This window comes from Micromys minutus, assembly GCF_963924665.1.
Source record: "Micromys minutus genome assembly, chromosome: 24".
Taxonomy (NCBI): Eukaryota; Metazoa; Chordata; class Mammalia; order Rodentia; family Muridae; genus Micromys; species Micromys minutus.
This window is the reverse complement of record NC_137959.1, coordinates 4737104-4756939: the sequence shown is the minus strand read 5'-3', so window position 1 is coordinate 4756939 and position 19836 is coordinate 4737104. Positions and strand designations below refer to the sequence as shown.

Genomic DNA, 19836 nt, shown 5'->3' with positions numbered 1-19836 from the left:
GCCTTTGGGTGTTTGATGCCCACTGTGTTTGTTTCTTCGACCTTCATTCTGCTGCTTTTTGTTTTAAAAGGAGCTAATGTGCTAATTATTGTACTTACTGGTGAGTAATGTCATTCGATAACTCAGATGTCAGCAGACTGTCAAGTGAAATGCCAGCTGGGATATATAAATACATAGACAGGGTAGCCCAGACTGGACTGCAGCCTGAGATCCTGTTGCCTTAACCCCCTTCTTCAGTACTGGGATTGTGGGTGTATGCCACAGTGCTATGTGTGTGTGTAACATGTGTATGAAAGTGTGCACATGCCACCAACCAACCCTGTGGAATCGTTCCGACTTTCCCCCTTTACATGAGTTCCAGGGATCAAACTCACGTCATCCAGCTGTGTGACAAGCTTCTTTACCCATGAAGCCATCTGGCTAGCTGGTGATGTATATTGTTAACAGTGCTTTAGTTTCTTGTGAGTAGGAAAATTTAAAGTGAAATAAAGCAACATGTTTTATTCTGAAACTGTGTTTTGAGACTTCCCTGGATCAACAGGCCAAGGGCGCTGCTCTCTGGCTGGAGTCCTGTAATGTGGATTGGAGAGTCGCTTTTCCTCTGGTCAGTACTGTGGAGTTGGCAGTTGGGGGTCCAGTCATTTGCCCTCACGGTAAGGTGAGGTGGTTACCAGGTTTCCCCGCTCTCACTTGTCTCTCTTTCTGTTTCCAGTTCTCCCGCCGGTGCTGGTTCCGAGGCACAGCGAGTACAACCCGCAGCACAGCCTCCTGGCTCAGTTCCGAAACCTGGGACAAAACGAGCCTCACATGCCACTCAATGCCACCTTCCCAGATTCCTTCCAGCAGCCCAACAGCCACCCGTTTCCCCACTCCCCCAACAGCAGCTACCCCAACTCTCCTGGCGGCAGCAGCAGCACCTACCCACACTCTCCAACCAGCTCAGACCCGGGCAGCCCGTTTCAGATGCCAGGTAGGAGGGGGGTGTTCAGAGATTGGGGATGGGGTGTTTGGGGAGGTGGGTAGGCGTGACCTGCAGGGAGGAGGGTTGAACCCCCGAGCAAGGCCCCAAGCTTCAGAACATCCGTTATGGAGAGTGGAGTTCTGCAACATCTTCCCCTTGTTTTCAAACGTTTTGGAACAGCTGCATCCTTCTGGGAGTGGCACAATTGTTCCAGCCTCTGCTCCCCATGAAAGGAAGAGGGAAAACATCGTGTCACACGCCGTGCTGTTCTGAGAACCGGCTCTGACGAGCATTTGTGACATGGAAGAGCCCTTGCTCTCAGTGCAGACCTGGAAGAGCTGTTTTCTGAGGGGGTCACAACCCCCATTTAATTAGATTCATTTAACTAGTGATGTGATGCCAAGAAGCATGCACTTTTAACAACAAGGAATTGTAACAGGTGCTGGGCACCATGTGCTTGTTTAACTTAGCAGAGACAAAACCAGTCATTTTCCTGTTGTAGTCATGACGGATGCTGTAATAGTTATCAGAATACGTGATTAATTAGAATGTTCTAGTTTTCACATGGCAGGTTAGCAAACAAGCATATCAAATATCAGTGCCAGGATCCTTGCCAGTCAACAGCAAGAAGTATACTGTAAACAACAGATCATCTCGAAATCTGGGTATTTTGTGAGGGAGATAACTGGGCGGGCAGGCATGTTTACGGAGCCACCCAAAGTGCTTTAGACTAAATCTTAACTCAACTTCCGTGTTGAACCTTCAGAAATTGAAAGTGGTTCACACTTTCTTCTGCTTCTTTTTTCTTTAATTACTCTTATTTTTCAACGGTTTATTTTACATTATGTCTGTCTGTTTGGGATAAAGATGCAAGAGAATGCTTCATAACCAAACTAATAACAGGTTTTCTATCTACCTGTTCCCTGGCAAGTGTGCAGAGTCTGATGGAGGGGTTGGTGGTGACAGGGTCCATTTCAGAGGTGAGCCCCAGTAAAGAGAAGCAAAGACTATGCTAGAATTTACTCCTTGGCTGCCAGGGATTAAAGTACAAGCTCAGAAGAGCAAAGAGATACTAGGAGAGATAGCAGGACACTATCAGTAAAGACCCAAGGCTCCGAGCCCTGCTGGTGCGAGTGAGATTTTCACCTCCGGTTGGTGTAAATTCATCGGGTTCTGTTGAAACAGCCTCCTGGCTTTGCTCCTGGATTGAGGCAAAACAGGCTTGACCTTACAGCTGCAGCAAGAAGCTGGAGTTGCGGGAGGGCCGACTGAGTACAGGGAAGGTCTCTGGAGCCTGGCTGCTCTCTGCTCTTTAGCAGCTGAGCTAAGATTCTGCCACGGTCAGGGGCGGTGGGAACCGCCAGGGAGCCCTGAAGGAGCAGAGTTTGTTGTTTGGGTTCCACAGTTGCCCCTGAGTATTTACGCAAGCATTTATAGATCCCCAAGGTAAAATTTGGTTCTCAGGGCTCTGCCGCACATGCTGGGTGGGCTGACATGCCAGTGGGGAACTTGGGTTTTTAGTCCTGTATTTCACAGTAAGAAAATACCAGTCCTGCATTAATGTGTGTGGTTTCAGTAATCATATTACTTGTTCAGGGGAGACCTATGTGAATTCTGAAACAGAAGACGGATGAGCCAAACTGATTTATTTCCTAGTATTCTGTTATTCAGGATTTTTAGGCTAGTCATTGCTTAAATACTTATGTTGAAGGTAGCCCCAAGAGAATGGGTAGTCATGGAAAACCAAGTCTCATTTAGCAGGTCGTAACAAACCCGGACTACAAATTCCTGCCCATAGGCTTAACCAGAGGCCCGGAAAGAAGTTTCTCCTTACCAACTCTTATCAAGCAGTTTGGTTACACCAGGGAAGACAAATTTGAGGGCTCTCAGAGTCTGCTGTATGGGAGTGTGCACATGTGTTCTTCTCATGTTTAAAGTGACATCCTAGAGAGACATGGGGTCTCCTGGAGCCCACTTACAGGTTCTGTTTTTTTTTTTTTTTGTTTGTTTGTTTGTTTTGTTTTATTTTTGTTTTTATGTTTTCTTTGTACTGGAAAAAAAGTTTGGGGATATGATAATTTTCTGAAACCATTCCTTAAGTCCTATGTCTTTAGCCTCTAATCCTTTGCAGAGGGGTGAGGAGTCGGGTGAGGCAGGGTCTGATGTTGCCGAGGCTAGCCTTGATGTCTCCATCATCCTCCCTTCACTTCCCACCTGCCAGGACCGCAGGCATGTGCCACCACGTAAGCCCCTTTTGTTAAGGGGGCCAATTCAGCTTGAGCACTTAATACTGTCAGCACAGGGAGGCCAGGGACAAGCAGATTCCCTGGGGCTCACTGGTCAAGTACCCTAGCCACTGAGAGTCCTTGTTTCCCCCGTCCCCTCCCCACAAGAGGTGAGAGCTTGCCAGATGGTTCAGTGGGTAGACACTTGCTGCCATTGTGAAAGCTTTAACTTACTCCCTGAAACTTGCATGTTGAAGAGACCTAGCTCCCCGAGTTATACTCTGACCCCTACATACATGTACACACGCATGTATCTGCATGCACAGAGACACAGAAGAGAATATATGCCTGAAACATGTTTTTTCCCCCTTTACAATGTTGTAGCTGACACCCCCCCGCCTGCTTACCTGCCTCCTGAAGACCCCATGGCCCAGGATGGCTCTCAACCCATGGACACGAACATGATGGCGCCTTCACTGCCCGCGGAGATCAGCAGAGGAGGTAGAGTCAGTTCTGCTATCGCCCCGTTAAAGTCTGCTGTCTGCAGGCCCACGTGGTACTTCCAGTCATACAGACCTTCAGAAAGGACTGTCTGAGAAACATAGAAAAAACAGTTTATTGTTGTTGGTATTATTTTAAGCCTAAAGAAAATAATTCTCTAGAACCCAGCCCTCAGCTTACAAACTGTCACGATCTCATAAGAGATCTCAGAATTGACTGAATTTTCAGTGGCCTCTGAAATGGCCTTAAGCATCCTTCTGCCATTTTGTATTAGAGAGCTAAGTGAAGCCAGGTCTCGGTGTTGGTGATCAGAAAACCAAGCTGTTGGCAAACTGAAGACTCAGTCCCGAAGTTCGGCCTAGATTCGTTGTTTACATAAAAAATGAGCACTCATGTCTCAGTAACATGCTAGTCTGCTTTTACTTTTTGTAAATGGTTAAACAAAGAACTCTTTTAAAGTATATCTATCTGTGGTTTACTATCCGTAAAGACATGATTTGTACAGCTGTTTCATGTACCTGTATACATACGGGGCTGTTAGAGAGCTCTTGGGCATGGGGAGCTGGGGGGTGCGGTTGGGGCCTGTTTTACATAACATATGTCTTTCATTTAGATGGCCATGTGTTCAGGTCTTCAGTAATTAATAACTTGGGATCGGTGCTGTAAGAATTGTCTTTAAATAGGCCAAGAGGAACAGGCCATCCATATAGTGCGAAGCAGACTTCCCACGGTGATGCCCAAAGAAGTCCATACAGCTGGGTTTCCAAACGCCTTTGCATTAGAACACACACACACACACACACATACACACCTCATCTATTTTATGGCTCTGTTTAAAGGATGACAATTTATTCCTCTCCGCTCAAAGAATTTACAACTGAACTGAAATTCACCTTCCTTCATGGGGAGGGTTGGTCCATTTCAGCCAAGTAGTGACTTGGTGACTGGCCGCACCCGCTTCTAGGACCACAGTGACATGTTGAGTGTGCTTGAGAGAGCAGAGAATGCAGATGCTAGAATCACTGAATCCTGGCCCAAACACCAAGCACACACTGCCCTATGCCAAGAGGTGCCATGCGGCCCTGGCAAGATCTCCTGTCCACTCAGTAACTTCTGGGGGAGGCCTCCAGCCAGCAGTCAGCCTAGGGTGAAGCAAACTGAAGTTAAAAGCAGTATGGCTGCTGAATATGTTTTACTTTGTTCTTAACCCCATTTTTAGTGAAATGAGAGGTGCCTTAGACCGAGTCAGAATTGCTGGTGCTTTTTCAGGACTTCCATATTATACTGTTCCTATGGTAGTGTAAGGATACAAGTATGCTATGTTCATATGTTTAGATGACAAACTATAACCAAGGACAAGCCCTAATGCCGACTCTGCATTAGGAATGATGCTGTGTCCATGTAGGCTCTTGGATTGTATTCAATATGCCAATCCGGTGGCAAATCTCTGTGGTGGGAGGGTATATGGGAAGTCTCACTTTGCAGTGACCCAAAATGCTGGCTCCAAAAGTGAATACTCCCTCCCCCCACCCCCAAGAAAAGCCTTAGCAACATGTATAGATCAGTGATTTTGTTTGAAGTCTTTATGGTGCCCTGTGTTTTATGGGCCTTGGTCAGCATTAGATATTGGGAGTCAACAAGCGAAGTGTGTGAGAGAGTAACCTCTGACTGACCCATTTTTAGAATTTTTATTTGGGTCCAGGATATCCTGTGTGGACCCTGTATCTGTACTGATGAAATTAGCTCTGATCCTCCAAATAGAGACCATACTTTTAAGAGTTTTTTCCCCCTTTTAAACAGCTTTTAAAATGTTCCCCGTTAGAGCCAATTTAAAAATCACCTAGTATCTTCAAAGGAAGAGAATGTTGGCTTTTTTTTTTCCTGTTACCACCTGTGGTGGTTTTCCCAGAGCAAGGGTCAGCAAATACAGCCCACAGACAGATCAGCCCACTGTCTGTTTTATAAATAAAGCTTTATTAGAACACAGCTGTGCCCATTTGTTACATAGTATCAATGGCTGTTTCCGTGAGATACAAAGGCAGAGTGAATAGTTGTGATAAAGACCATATGTCCCACAAAGTCTTTCTGGCCTTTTATAGGAAAAAAATGTGTCCAAGTCTAAACTAGATGAATAGCATTTTGAACAACATTAACAGCCAATAAAAGGCTTGTGTGACTATGGCCATGGCCGCCTTTGAGTTTTGGCACTTGTGAATCACTAAAGCTTTGCTCCTTGAAGGGCAGTGGAGTGACGGGTGGGGACTGTTCAGAAAACAGGGGGAATAGTTTATTTTCAGCTAAGCCCCGTAAGTACAAAATGTAACTAAAGACCATGGAAGCCGGTCTTTACCATGCCTGCTGGGTTTGCTTTGCATTTCTTTCCCTTGTGTGTGAGGTCCCATGAGGTTCAGATCAGTCAGAATTATGTTGGCAACAGTGTGGTCTGTATGCCTGGGGTCCCAAATGCGGGTTAAAGGAGGTTTGCCGCAGAAAGGACTCTGCTCCCAACCTTTTGGTTAAAAGTGTTTAGAATCATTTTCTGTGTGGAGATTCGTCAGGCTTAGCAGATCGGACTTAGCAAGCTGCTTCCTGTCAGTGAAGCTGGGTAGTTTCCATTGTTGGCCCATTCTGGGAAGCGAGAGACAAAACACACCTGCTCGGCATGACTTAAAGCAAATAGAAGGAAGTTCGCATGAAGTCTGGATGAGAGAGATATGATTCACTGAGGGAGAATGCCAGCTGGCAAGATGTCTTCTAGAAACATAGCAGCACTGCAGTTGTGGCCATCACTGGCTCTCGTGAAGCCAGGCAGCTTCTCCATGATAGGTAGAAGTTGGTTTTGGTGCTTTGAGAAGCAGAGGTTTACCGAGGCTTTGCCAAAAGTAGCTCCTTTCCACACCAGCCCCGTTGGCACATCTCCAAGCGCCTCTTGTTCCTGAGCCACTTGGCTTTCCATTGGTTACTGTATTGCCCGTAGGTAGTATGCCAGCAAGAGTGAATCCCATTATTTCTGTATGTTAATGAGAAAGTAAAAAATAGGTCGTCAGTATTCAGCAAACGCCATGGCTCCGTTTGCTTAGCTGGTATTTTGATTTTCTGCTAGTCATTCGAGAAGATTGTTCCCAATTAAAGGAGAATGCCTTTAGTAAGAAGTACTTCAGCTCTCAGAAATGATACATGTGACCATCACGGTCGCCCCTGGCTGTCTTCACTGTGTTACCCAGCCAGTTTTATAATGCGGTTTCAGTTTGGGGGCGCTCCAGGCACAAACCATGAGCAACACAACCTTTTCTTCCCTTCTTACAGATGTTCAAGCAGTTGCTTACGAGGAACCAAAACACTGGTGCTCCATTGTGTACTATGAGCTCAACAACCGTGTGGGTGAAGCGTTCCACGCCTCCTCCACCAGCGTGTTGGTGGACGGTTTCACCGATCCTTCCAACAATAAGAACCGCTTCTGCCTCGGGCTGCTCTCCAATGTTAACCGGAATTCCACTATTGAAAACACCAGGCGACATATTGGGAAAGGTGGGCCTTCCCTCTGCTTGCAAACGTTCCTCTAGCAGTGACTCGGTCACTCCTGTGGCAAATGCCAGTGAATGTTCAGATACTGCGATTTGAAGAATTCTCCAAATTTATATTATCTGGAGATTGTTCCAACCAGTGATCTTAGTGGTTTTCCAACTCTGCCGATGTTGACAGGAGTTAGTAGAGACTGGTTTGCTACTGTGGGCAGTTCTCTTAACATTTCTGTTATAGAAATAGCTTTAAAACATACATGTGTGTGCACGCACATGTGTGCATGCGTGCATGTGTGCGTGAGTGTCTTGATCAGAGGACAGTCTGTAGGAGTCGGTTTTCTCCTTCCATCATCCTGTGGACACCAGAAATCAAACTCAAGTCATCAGCTTGGTGGCAAGCCTCCTACCATTGAGCCATCTTACCTAGTTTTCTTAATAGACTTAATTATTTATTAGTGGTAGATTAAAACAGTTCTGTAACATTTACATACATTTATTATATGATTAAGCAAATAGCTAAATGTGTGCGTAGGTGCTCAGCTCAGCTTTCCTGTGAAGTAAGGAACATGCAATCATGAAGGGTGTGGCATCCCTTAGAAGTGTCAGTGTAAAATCATAATTTAATGACATGGCATGTGTTTATATGCTTCATGCCTGTCTGTATGTGAGTCTGTCTATGCTCTCTGAACATGCATGTAGGTTTTCTACCCAACGTACCGGAAGGGCAAAGAAGCAAAGATACAAAGCATTGACAAGCACGTACCCAGGGTCCGGACATTGCTGCTAATATCTATCCCACAGAGGGGAACGGTGGTGCCTCTTGGCATGCGGCCCCACCTCACAGCTTTGTACAGTTTAGTGCCAACATGCATTTGTCCTTAGGTGTCCATGGTGGGTTTGTTCTGAGACCCTTGAGAACTAGAAACCCGTGGATGCTCAGTTCCCTCATATAAAACAGTGGTAACTTCATTTGTCACACTTCACCTTCCAAGTGTCCTCATGAGAGTCACACCTGCTTCCGAGTCATGACATGGACACAGTTGTGCTGCTGAGTGAATCCCGAGAAGGCACAGCCTGTACATGTCAGTGTCGATGCTGTTGGAAAAATCATTTTTTGATCTGTGCGGGGTTGAAACTGGATTCCAGATGCAGAGATAATGAAGAGCAGCTGTAATTACCTACAGTAGTGGATCTAAAGATACTGCTGGGTGTGGCGGAGGTGAAGCTCCTCTAGCACCAGCACTTAGGAGGCCTGAAGCAGAAAACCAAGAATCCCAAGCCAGGTCAGGCTACACAGTGTATCTATCCAGTAAGTAAGTTCTAATTGACACAGCCATAGGAATCATTAATAGCGAAATGAATTAATTGGGAAGTTCAACCGCTAAGTGGACAGGGAATGCTAGAATACAAAAGTCGTCATTTTGCAACTATTGTGGTAAGGACCTATCAAGAATCATTGGTGTAGGGCAGGTGAGGTGGCTCAGTAGGTGGGTGAGGGGTTTGCTGCCTAGCGTAAGGACCTTAGCTTAGTCCCCAGGACTGCACATCGGGAGAAAGCCAGCTCCTACGCTTTGCTCTCTGATCCCACCCATGCTACACACACACACACACACACACACACACACACACACACACCATCCATGCACATCAAACAAGGAAGTGAATGTAATAAAACAGAACCATCAATATGTTCCAAATATGAAGAGAAGTTTTATGACAGAGCATTTAGATGTTTTAAAATATTTCTCCAAAAACTGTTAGTTTCAAGGCAGAATAAAAATAAATTATACAGTGGATAAATCTACATGGCCAGTAAATTGTTTGATTGATCCCCTATCATAGCGTCACCATCGAGAGACAGACAAGGAGCACGTGCTGGGGAAGTAGAGGCAGGCAGATCCCTATGAGTTCCAAGATAGCCAGGACTACAGAGTGAGACCCCGTCTTTAAATAAATAAAGTAAAAAAGTAAACGAGTCAACATCTATAAAAACAGATCGAATAAAAAGGGGGATATTTTAATAAGGGATAAGAGACATTGGATTATTCTTAGAGGAAACCCAACAACTTGTTAAGATGGGACTGGTAGACATCTTAATATGATCAAAGGAGGAAAAAATGAAATGGTAGCTTAAGGTGAGCATAGGCTCTCAGCACACGTGGGCGTTTGCCTGTAAACACGGGGGTTCCTGTCGGTACATTCAGAATGGAGGAGTGTGTGTTTCACTAAATTTTAGGGGGACTACGCCCCTAAAGTAGGAAAAAGCCACATTGTAGAATTTCCTATTTAGGATGTTATGAGGGGATGGGTGTGGTAGCACACGCCTTTAATCCCAGCATTCTAGAGACAGAGGCAGGCAGATCTCTGACTTCAAGGGCAGCCTCGTCTACAAAGCAAGTCTAGGATAGCCAAGGCTACAGAGAGGAAACCGTATGTTGAAAAAAAGCAAAACAGAACAAAAAGCTGGGAGGGAAGTAAGGGTTCGGGGCTGCACTCCTTCAGTCACCCCACATGCAGAGTTCCAGATGATGGAAGGAGCCAGGGTCATCGTTACAGAGAAGCTGAGGACTCACATCCTGACCTGCAAGCAAGCAGCAGAAACACCATGCAGACACTACTGCAGATGGCATGATTGATCGTCTTCTTGGGACAGGTCCTTGGAATGAGGCCAGAAGCTCTTGGTTATATATACTTTGGAGGAAGTTGTTACTAATTTGTACCACTAGAAATAGACACATGGTGTTTCCCTTCACCCTGGTCAGCTCATGGATGAACTTCATGTCCATCCTTGTCATTCTGTTTACCTAGAAGCTTGTACAGCCACTTTCCCTGACCTGGTGTGTTATTACTTCTCTATTACTATGGTGAAACCATAACCAAGGCAGAGAATAGAGTTTATTTGGGCTTATAGTTCCAGAGGGAAGAGAGTCCAGCATGACAGGGGAGTGTGGCAACAGGAACATTGCAGTTAGAGCAGAAGCAGGCTCACGTCTTGAACCACAATCACAAACAGGGAGCCCAAACTAGAAATGGTACAAGCCTTTAAACTCTCAAAGCCCACCTCTACTGACCCTTCCAGGGCTATAGTAAGAGAGAGAGGAAAAAAAAAAAACAAACTGCATATACAGATAGCCTTTGGTCCTTAAAGGGATGACTGAATACTGTGAAAACATTTCAAACAGATAGTAATTCTTTCTATATTATTTTGTGACTTAAAATGAGATGCCAAGATTACTGGGGAGGGTTAATCAGAATAATTAAAAAGTATAATGGATGGACAAGTAAAGAAAAAATTCTGATGTTAGGGCTAGTAAGAATTACAAGTAAGTCAATCAGTGTGTGGAGAAGACAGCAGTCAATTAGACTCCTACTGTACGGGATGTGGGAGCCGGTGTTAGGTGTTAGCATCAGGTCAGTACTGTTCCCTAATGGTCCTGCTCTACATACCACATGTGGGAATGAGTGTGTATCGGTAAGAAGGCAAACAAAGAAACTCTGTGAAAACACATTTGATCATAAAAATTCAACTAAACTTGTCTAAGTTAAAAGATATATTGCTATCTATTATCTATCCATCAATCCATTTATTCATCCATCCATCTATCCATTCATCCATCTATCCATTCATCCATCAATATCCATCCATCCATCCATCTATCCATCCATCAATCTATTCATCCATCCATCTATCCTCCATCCGTCCATCCATCCATCTATCCTCCATCCGTCCATCCATCCATCTATCCTCCATCCGTCCATCCATCCATCTATCCTCCATCCATCCATCCATCTATCCCCATCCATCAATCTATCCATCCATCCATCCATCCATCCATCCATCCATCCATCCATCAATCATCATCTAACACTGTCTGTACACACACGTGCACACACATAAATAAAATTAATAAAATCGAAAAACAAAGGAATAACAGGGAAATACAAGATAAATTATTTATATCTGGCTCTGAACACACAGCTCATAAAAATTAATAAAAACCCTACAGCCACAATAGGATAAATAGGTGAGCAGTAAAGACAGTTAATTCACAGAGACACGAAAATGGCCACTCAGCCAGGAGCCCGCGACCAGCCCCACGTGCAAATTAAACTATTGTTTTCCAGCACTTTACTCTGCATCTGTGCTGCGTCCACACAGTGCTGTTGTGGGTTTAAACCAACATGAGCATCCACGTGATTCCAGGACCTTCAGCTGAGCCATTTAACTTTCAGGGATGTCTATGCATATTTGTAAAAACCAGTCCAGTGACATTTGTCATGACTGTAGTATCAGAAAGTTACTGTCACTGAGGGAGATGGTTGATATCAGAACAGTCAGACAAAGGTTTCTCAGAAGCTTTACCGATAGCAAAAGCTAGCACAGTGTGTGCACATTACAAGCATTTTTTTTTTTTTTTTGTCACTGAAGCATCGTTAATGTTTTCCACAGCTTTAGATTTTTATACACTGCCTTAATTTTCTAAAATGAAAAGTCATTTTTATTTTCAGGAAATAAAGGGCATTTTTTTTTCTTTTAAATAGTTTTCTAGCCCTGTGTATCTGCAGAAATGCCACATGGTGTTTCCATGGACAGTCACAGTAGCCCCGTGCCAAAGGCACGTACAGGGTTTGAAGCCACACCGCTTACCTCCTTGCTGGGTGCTTGTTCCCCCTCAGAGGCTTTGAGGGCTTCCTTCTCCCTGTTTTTAATTATTTCCGGTGCAAAGGGATTCACACGGCATTCAGAGCTTTGCTGGATTGGCTTTGACCAGTTGACCTTTGGCAGGAGAGGATCAAGGCTGCTGCTGACCCCGGCATTCCAAGCTGGGAGTTGTTTTCAGGTATTATTCATGGTGGTTACTTTGGTGAGCTTTTGTTTCACACACACACCCCTTTTTCCGTTTCTGAAGCTTTTGATTTTAGCCGGACCACTCATCTTACAGCCCCCAATAGGACTTCTTCACCCTGGGGTTTGTCCCTCGGTGTTGATTGATCACCCCTTCCATCTCTGAAGTTTTCTGAATGATTTTGCCCTGCCGTAAGTGCAGGAGACTTTAACCACACAGGACGCCCCGTAAACTCTAGGTTTTACTGCTTTAAACCCTGGCCAAGTGGGACATTGATACTTACTAAAATGAAAGTGTTAGGCTTTATTATTTTTGAGAGACTGTTATTTCCTAAACATGCTGGCTGACATGGGGTGACATAGTTACCTACGTGTTTTGTCAGAGTAACCCCGCCTGGCCCGACTGCCTGGGTGCCTTTCTGCCAGATAACTGACTGCTCTGTCCCCGTAGGAGTCCACCTTTACTACGTTGGGGGAGAGGTGTACGCCGAGTGTCTCAGTGACAGCAGCATCTTCGTGCAGAGTCGGAACTGCAACTACCACCATGGCTTTCACCCCACTACTGTCTGCAAGATCCCAAGTGGCTGCAGCTTGAAAATCTTCAACAACCAAGAGTTTGCTCAGCTACTGGCACAGTCGGTGAACCATGGGTTCGAGACAGTGTATGAACTCACCAAAATGTGCACTATTCGAATGAGCTTTGTGAAGGTGAGCTGCACCCAATTATCTCATTCAGGGTGGACCTTCACATGCACACACCCACACACTATACATACACACGAATGTGCTATACACACACTTACCCCACTACACACATACACACACACACACACACACACACACACACACGCTCCCCCCACCACAATACACACACCACTCAAGTGATTTCTTATAATATACAATATATCAATCTGTGCCTTCTTGGTGTATATTCCTATCAGCAGACTTACTGCAGAGGAATTTTTTTCAAACCTCTAACAAGAGGGTCAGTGTCCAAAAAGTTGTCTTTGGAACATAGCAGTGTAATCTTTTCCTCCTACCATATGGGTCCCAGGGATAGAACTCAGATCCCTGGGCTTGGTGACTGCACCTTTACCCACCTGAGCCATCTTGCTGGCTCTGGTCAAAGTCTGTTATTTTTGAGAGAGGGTCTAACTAACATAGCCCAGGTAGCTGGGCTGACACTGGGGAGGAGTTTGAAATCCTGATGTCAGTTCTAAATCTCGAGTGGCTAGGATTCTAGGCCTGTGCGCTATGATTGCCCCACTGTGGGGTCTCTGACATACTAGGCCAGTGCTCCACCCATGAGCTATGTCCCCACCCCCATAGCTGCTGTCACAGCATAGAAAATGGTGTGTATTTAACATGTAGCTTAAATCCGTGCTCATCCTATGAGATGAGCTCATGAATGTCTTCCTCTCTGTCTTTGCTTTTAGCACAGGATGCCGGCGCCTTTAGCAGTTTGATTCCTGGGCCCCACGAGTAGAAAGAGAACCAACTCCCTCGGGTTGTTCTCTGACCTCCACATGTGCACAGGGCTGGGAGGGCAGAAAATAGGTGTAAAAAAAGATGAGTGAAAAATTTATTTATACTGGAAACTATTTGTAGTTGGTCAGATGCTTTTTTTAAAAACATATTTCTAGTAAATTGTGTGTTTTGTGTATAATCGACAAGTTAGCAAAGTCCTGGCCTCGCCAGAGAAAGGAGATGGTCACGGTCACTGCTGTGACAGACATCTCTGTCCGCTTCCGCCGCTTACAGTGAAAGGTTTAAGATGCCAATGGAATGGTTAAAAGTGCACGTCTGATGACAGCACGCTCTAGTGACTGCTGTGTCTCTGCAGGCTCACAGATAAGTCTGTCCTGCTTCACCTTGAGAAGGAGCACTAATTACAAACTTGGGTGAGGTGTCTTTCATGTGCAGTCTTCAAAAGCTCCGTAACTTCTTGCCGGGCCTGTTCAGTGATCTGTTCATCACTGGGTGATTCCAGAGCCTAGCTTGGCTCGTCATCACCCAGATCAAAGGCTTCCTTTCCCCTCGGCAGCTGAATGTGGCACCTCCTTAATATTAAAGGAGGCGTTTTTACGCCTTAAAGAAACTGACCTGTATATTGTGTGCCAATGTGACCATGGGGCCTGTCCTTGTTCTTTATTCGCAAGCACCATTTAATTTTTGACTTAAGCATTTTGGCTCAGGCGGTTTACAAAATGAGACCAGCTACTTGCCAAAGTGGTTTTTGTTTGGAGGAAAGAGCTCTTGAGAGCCAGCTGGGTGTTTGAACTGTGGTTGAGACACGGGACTTGTTCTCAGATCTCCTCATGGTCTGTAAAATGGGGCTGGATGGAACTGGGGCTTTGCTTTGGTAATCACGCCTGAGGTTCCTTGGTGGGCTGTGATTGTTGGATTCTTAAAAGTTTTGGCTCCGATAAGCAATCTCCTTGGCGTCTGTTTCTTGTTGATTAACAAGAACAACTAACAGTTAAATGTTATTTTGTACAACTAAAAACATTTACACCAAGGTATTTAAAGTTTTTTTTCTACTCCTATCAGTGTGTGTGTGTGTGTGTGAGTGCGCTGTAGGCCAGAGGAGGGTGTCAGATCTCTTGTAGCAAGAGTTATAAGCTGTTGTGGGCAGTCATGGGTGCCTGGAACCAAACTCAGGTCCTCTAGAGGAACAGCAAGTACTCTTGACTGCTAAGACATCTCTGTAGCCCACAGCTGCAGATTCAACATTTATTGACTTTATTCTTTCTGCAAATATTTTACCACTATTCCAAAAAGAATACAAAGGGGAAAAAAACACATCTAAAGCCTCTAGCTTCAGGATGCATATGACTTCCTGTGGCTTTATTAGTAATGGAACATAAAAGAATTTAATACTAGCACGGCAGCTGTGCAAGATAGGATGGTTGTGGCTGGGAGTGTAGGACCTAGCTGGTGATGGGCTAGAGGTGCCTCTTACAGAGTCCTGTTCTAACCCTCTGTAAACAGCAGCTCGTAATTGCTTATATCACCATCTCCAAAAATTGAACACTTCAACTTTAGTTTTCCATTGTTACCTACACACACCTGCACAGACACACCCATATGCACATAATCAAAACTAAATCTCATTTAAATCTTGGTGGCTATAAGTAACAGGAAGTGTGTATTAGTAACAGACGTTCGCACGCCTTCTGCAGCGCTGCTCCCTACAGTGAGGGACACTCGCTGAGCCCTCCTCAGCATCTCATACCAAGCTCAGAAGGGACACTAAGGATCTTGCTAACATTATCAGGCTGTCTCCAGAGATGATTGTTTTTGGTGTTAATATAAAACTATACCTGGAAAACCCAAGTCAGTCTGGCCAAGAAAGTATGTGTGCAGCTTTTGCCTCATGACCAGATTGAAGGTCAGATGTCAGCCCCTATCTTCGGAGAACTCACTGTCTAAAGAGACAGACTTGCATGGTAACTGTATGGTTGGATGCACAAACCCAGGGACGTACATGCAATTACACAGGTAGAGTTCATATGCTCCAACCTGGTCTTACAAATTCTCATTCAGATACATTTCTTAAAATTACTAGAGAAAGGGATATACCAGAGATCCTAGTAGACATAATTCTTTGCAAACAAGAATTAATTAAAAGTTACTTTGATTCTTTTTATTCATACCAACACCATTTTATTTTATTTTATTTTTTAAGATAGGGCCTCACTGAATAACTCAGGTTAGCCTCAAACTCGGTGTTGCCCAAACTGACTTTGAAGTCATTCACAATCCTCCTGCCTCAGCCTCTCACTAGTGCTAGGATTTCAGGGACATCCTATCATGCCTGGCTTTCATGGTGATGTCTGTGGACTATTATTGTCCTAATCTGTCATTCTGACACCATGTAGCACATCACCTTCCCTTGTCACTTGAAGACAATGACTAGGTGTTGGGAAGAACTTTGGGGTGTATAACTCTTAGCCCTTTAGTTTCGCTTGAGACTGAAAGATCAAGAGATCTGTGTGGTTGACAGGTAGAAGGATTTTATCTGCCAGAGTGGGGAGGAAACAGAATCAGTCTATCTGACGTCATCTTTACTGTATTTACTCAGGGGAGGGGAGAATGTAACAGCCGCTCTAATGGAACTCTGGTGGAATGCATTGATTAGCACGGGAGAAGCCTTGGGTTTATTCCCAATGCCACAGAAAGGTACAGAGGGGAACCAGGCACAGTGGCCTACACTTGTAATCCCAGTATATGGGAGGTTGAGGCCCGAGGTTTGCCACACGTTTGCAGCCATCTGGGACTGGGTAATGACTTTCCTATCTGAAAAAAAAAAATACAGGCTGAGGAGAGAGACGGTTCCGTAGCAGAGTTCTTGTCATACAGTCATAAGGACCTGCGCCCCAACGCCTACTTTGAGAAGAAAAGAAGGCCAGACATTTGGTGAGATTCTTGGCAAAGGCACTTAACTTGCTACAGAAGCTGAGTTCAGTCCCTCTGAGTCACATTGCTGTTGTGTGACATTGTTCCTGGGGGATGTGAACAAATTTCTACTCATCCCAGATAGGGGCAGTGACAGATCAAAATATGAAGGCCACTGAAGTTCAATTTGGGGAACCACTGAGTTTTATTGGGGTCACTTACGGGAACAGAAGAGAGTCAATGATAATCTGTGTCACCAGAAGCTCCCTTGCATGGTGACACTCACAAATGCTGGAGATAGAGGTCACTGCAAAATATATAGAGGGCTTAACAGACTGGAAAGGGCTTCCCAGAAGCTAAGGGTCTGAACCCCTTCTAGGCAGTTTGGCTTGCCTGTCTTCCCTGCAGCCCAGCCTGTCTGAGCAACTGTAATGTTCATATCAGCTTGGAGAGAAAAGGGCCTAGTGAATCTGGTCCATTTCATAGGACTTCCTAAAGCCTTTGTGTTGTCTGCTTCCTGAGTTATTGAGAGTTTGCATATAGCGTGGATAGTTCACCTCCTCTTAGATGGAAGAGCTGTTATCGTCAAAGAAACTGCAACACAACACAGTAAAGGCCAGAAGAGGAAAGGAACTGAGCTCACAGAGCTGTGCACACTGGAGTACACGCACACACACAAAAGCTGGGTAATCCTATCATAGGAGACCTCAGAGATAGGACCCCTTAAGCATGCTGACTGCCTGTCTAGCCTAATTGGCAAAAGCCCCCAAGTTCGGCAGGAGGCCTTGTCTCAGGAAATACAGTGGGGCATGACTAAGGAAGACAGCCAGGGTTGGCCTCTGACCTCCCCAGGCATGAACACACACACACATCTGCGTAAATAGAGGGGCAGTTATGAGTGTGTGCTGCGCTGGCAGAGGTCCTGGGTTCAGTTCCCAGCACTCAGCTCAGATGGCTCACAACAGCCTGTAACTCGAGCTCCAGGGCTTTGTAGATGCATCAGATACTGCATTTGTAGATAAATGTACATTCAAACTTGTATGTTATTATGTATTTAAATAAAAAACAAACAGCAGCAACAACAACAAAGCCAGGTTTGATAATGCAGCCTTTAATCCCAGTGCTCAGAAAACAGGCAAGTAAGTGGGTCTCCGAGTCTGAGACCAGGGTGTACCTAGGAAGTTCCAGGCCAGTCAGAGTTACACAGTAAGAATTTGTCTTTAAAAAACAAGTAAGTAAATAAGGTTTTAACGTAACATAATAGGAAATAGATATTTAAAATATTTTTATTCAGACAGCTGTTGAATTTATGTTAAAGGTTTAAGAATCAAAGACCAGCAATATTTATTTATTTATTCTTCTGAAGCAAGGTCTCTGCTGGGATTAAAGATGTGTACCACCATACCCGACAAAATAGGTAATCTGGGGGTCCATGGATGGACTTTGAGTGGTCAGCACGCATCCCCAGAATTACTGACGAATTCTGCATGCATTGTGGTGTTTCCTCTAGAGACTGATCAGATGACCTTTCCACGGAACCTCTGAGATGACAGAGTTAACTGATTCCCACTGTGCTTTCTTTCCCTAGGGTTGGGGAGCCGAATACCACCGGCAGGATGTTACTAGCACCCCCTGCTGGATTGAGATACATCTGCATGGCCCTCTCCAGTGGCTGGATAAAGTTCTTACCCAGATGGGTTCGCCCCACAATCCTATTTCATCAGTGTCTTAAAGGGCCTGCGGCTTCTGTCTCTTGCAAACTGTTGAGCCTTGCATGTACTTGAAGGATGGATCAGTCAGACAGGATGGAGAACGGACAAGGAGCCGTGACAATACTTGACCTCTGTGACCAACTGTTGGATTGAGAAATTGACAAGCCTTGGTAACGAGCTGTTGATATCAAGAACCTGTTTAGTTTACATTGTGACATTCTGTTGTAAAATCAACTAAAATGCTGACTTTTAGAAGGACTTTTGTGTATAGTTAAAAAAAGAGATGGCCAAGCCAGGGACAAATGATCTATTAGGAAAAAGAAAAAAATAATCGTAAGCAATCCTTTTGTGTGGGGTTTTGGCAGAAGGTTGGCGCTGATAGTCTTTGTGAAGTGGGCTTCCTATCAGGCTCAGAGCCCACGCTGAATCATCTTCTTATGGATTTTCTTAATATTTTAAAACTATTTGTTTAGAAATGAATGGGTTTTTTGTTTGTTTTTAAAGTAAAGGTTAATCGTTATGACATGCATAGTAATCTTTCTGAAACTGTATGCTAACTGTATTGCTGTCAGAATGATGTCAGGCATATGCTCTTTGCTAAATATGTATATACAGAATATTTGGAGGTTATGAATAGTCTAAATGGCTAGTGGGTCTACAAAGTATCTGAGGGGTGGGGTCGGGAAGAAAACGACAGCTGCAAATGTAGACTGTACCGTAAAGCTCAGCTTGTTGCCTTAAATGAACAAGCTGGTGTCTGAATTTGCTGTGTTTCACTCTTTAGAGTTTTATCTAGCTTTTCGTCCTTTCTTTTATCTCATCCGCTCCACAACGCAGTTAAGCAGCTGGGTTAATTCCTTTAACTGTGAGAGCAAATGAGTAATTCCTTCTGTTTGCACATCAGCTGGCTTTGTGTTTCAGTGCCCAGTACATGAAAACCTCGGATTCAGTGAGCAGTTTTCATGGAGTTTACAATACAGACATAGGCTTTGATTTCCAAATACATTATTTGCCAAACCTAGTAACGCTGTCATTATCCACAGGTTTAAAGAAGATCTCTAACAGAATCCATTTCAAAAGGTTTTTTTTTTTATTTTGTTTTGTTTTTTGTACTATTTGGTTTTCTTCTGTTAATTTTTTCTATTCTCCTTTGCTATTATACAGCGAGTACTTTTATTCCAACACTAGCAGGGTTTTTCTCTACTGGAAATTTTTAAATAAAACCTGTCATTATTGCTTACTTTGATTAAAAATGTGTCGATTTTTTTCTTGCATGTTAACATTTTGGATCCATGGGATGCGGCTCTCTTTTGATTTCTCTCTCCCAGACACAGAAGCTAAGTCGCTGGAATAAACTGCTTGGAGAGCTGAGTGGTTTGGAATTGGGAGAGAACGGACACACACAACTGAAACAATTAAGGGAAAGACTAAATGTGTAAACTTAAAAACAGTAACTTAGGGTGGGGTATGTACCAGTACGCCTGCACAGTCAGAGGGTGGCTTGTGTCTTCGGTCCATCCTCCTGTGGGTTTCAGAGATTAAACTTCGGTCACCAGGATTCATGGGCAAACAGCACTGCCCACTGAGCCATCTTACCAGTCCACAGATGTGGAACGTTCTGATGTAAGGAACTAGCAGCAGTCACCGATCAGTACCTTAATTAACCAGAAGA

General features: G+C 44.5%; 1 protein-coding gene across 1 annotated transcript in view; it reads left to right on the top strand.

Moving 5' to 3' along the window:
* Nucleotides 1-19404, top strand: part of SMAD1 (SMAD family member 1) — a 58909-nt gene extending 39505 nt beyond the window's left edge. The window contains exons 3-7 of the mRNA XM_080936911.1: nt 713-970; nt 3571-3687; nt 6994-7215; nt 12506-12762; nt 18041-19404. Of these exons, the coding sequence (XP_080793037.1) occupies nt 713-970; nt 3571-3687; nt 6994-7215; nt 12506-12762; nt 18041-18184 (998 nt within the window). The 3' untranslated portion in view covers nt 18185-19404. The remainder of the gene's footprint in view (nt 1-712; nt 971-3570; nt 3688-6993; nt 7216-12505; nt 12763-18040) is intronic.
* The last annotated feature ends 432 nt before the right edge of the window (nt 19405-19836 follow it).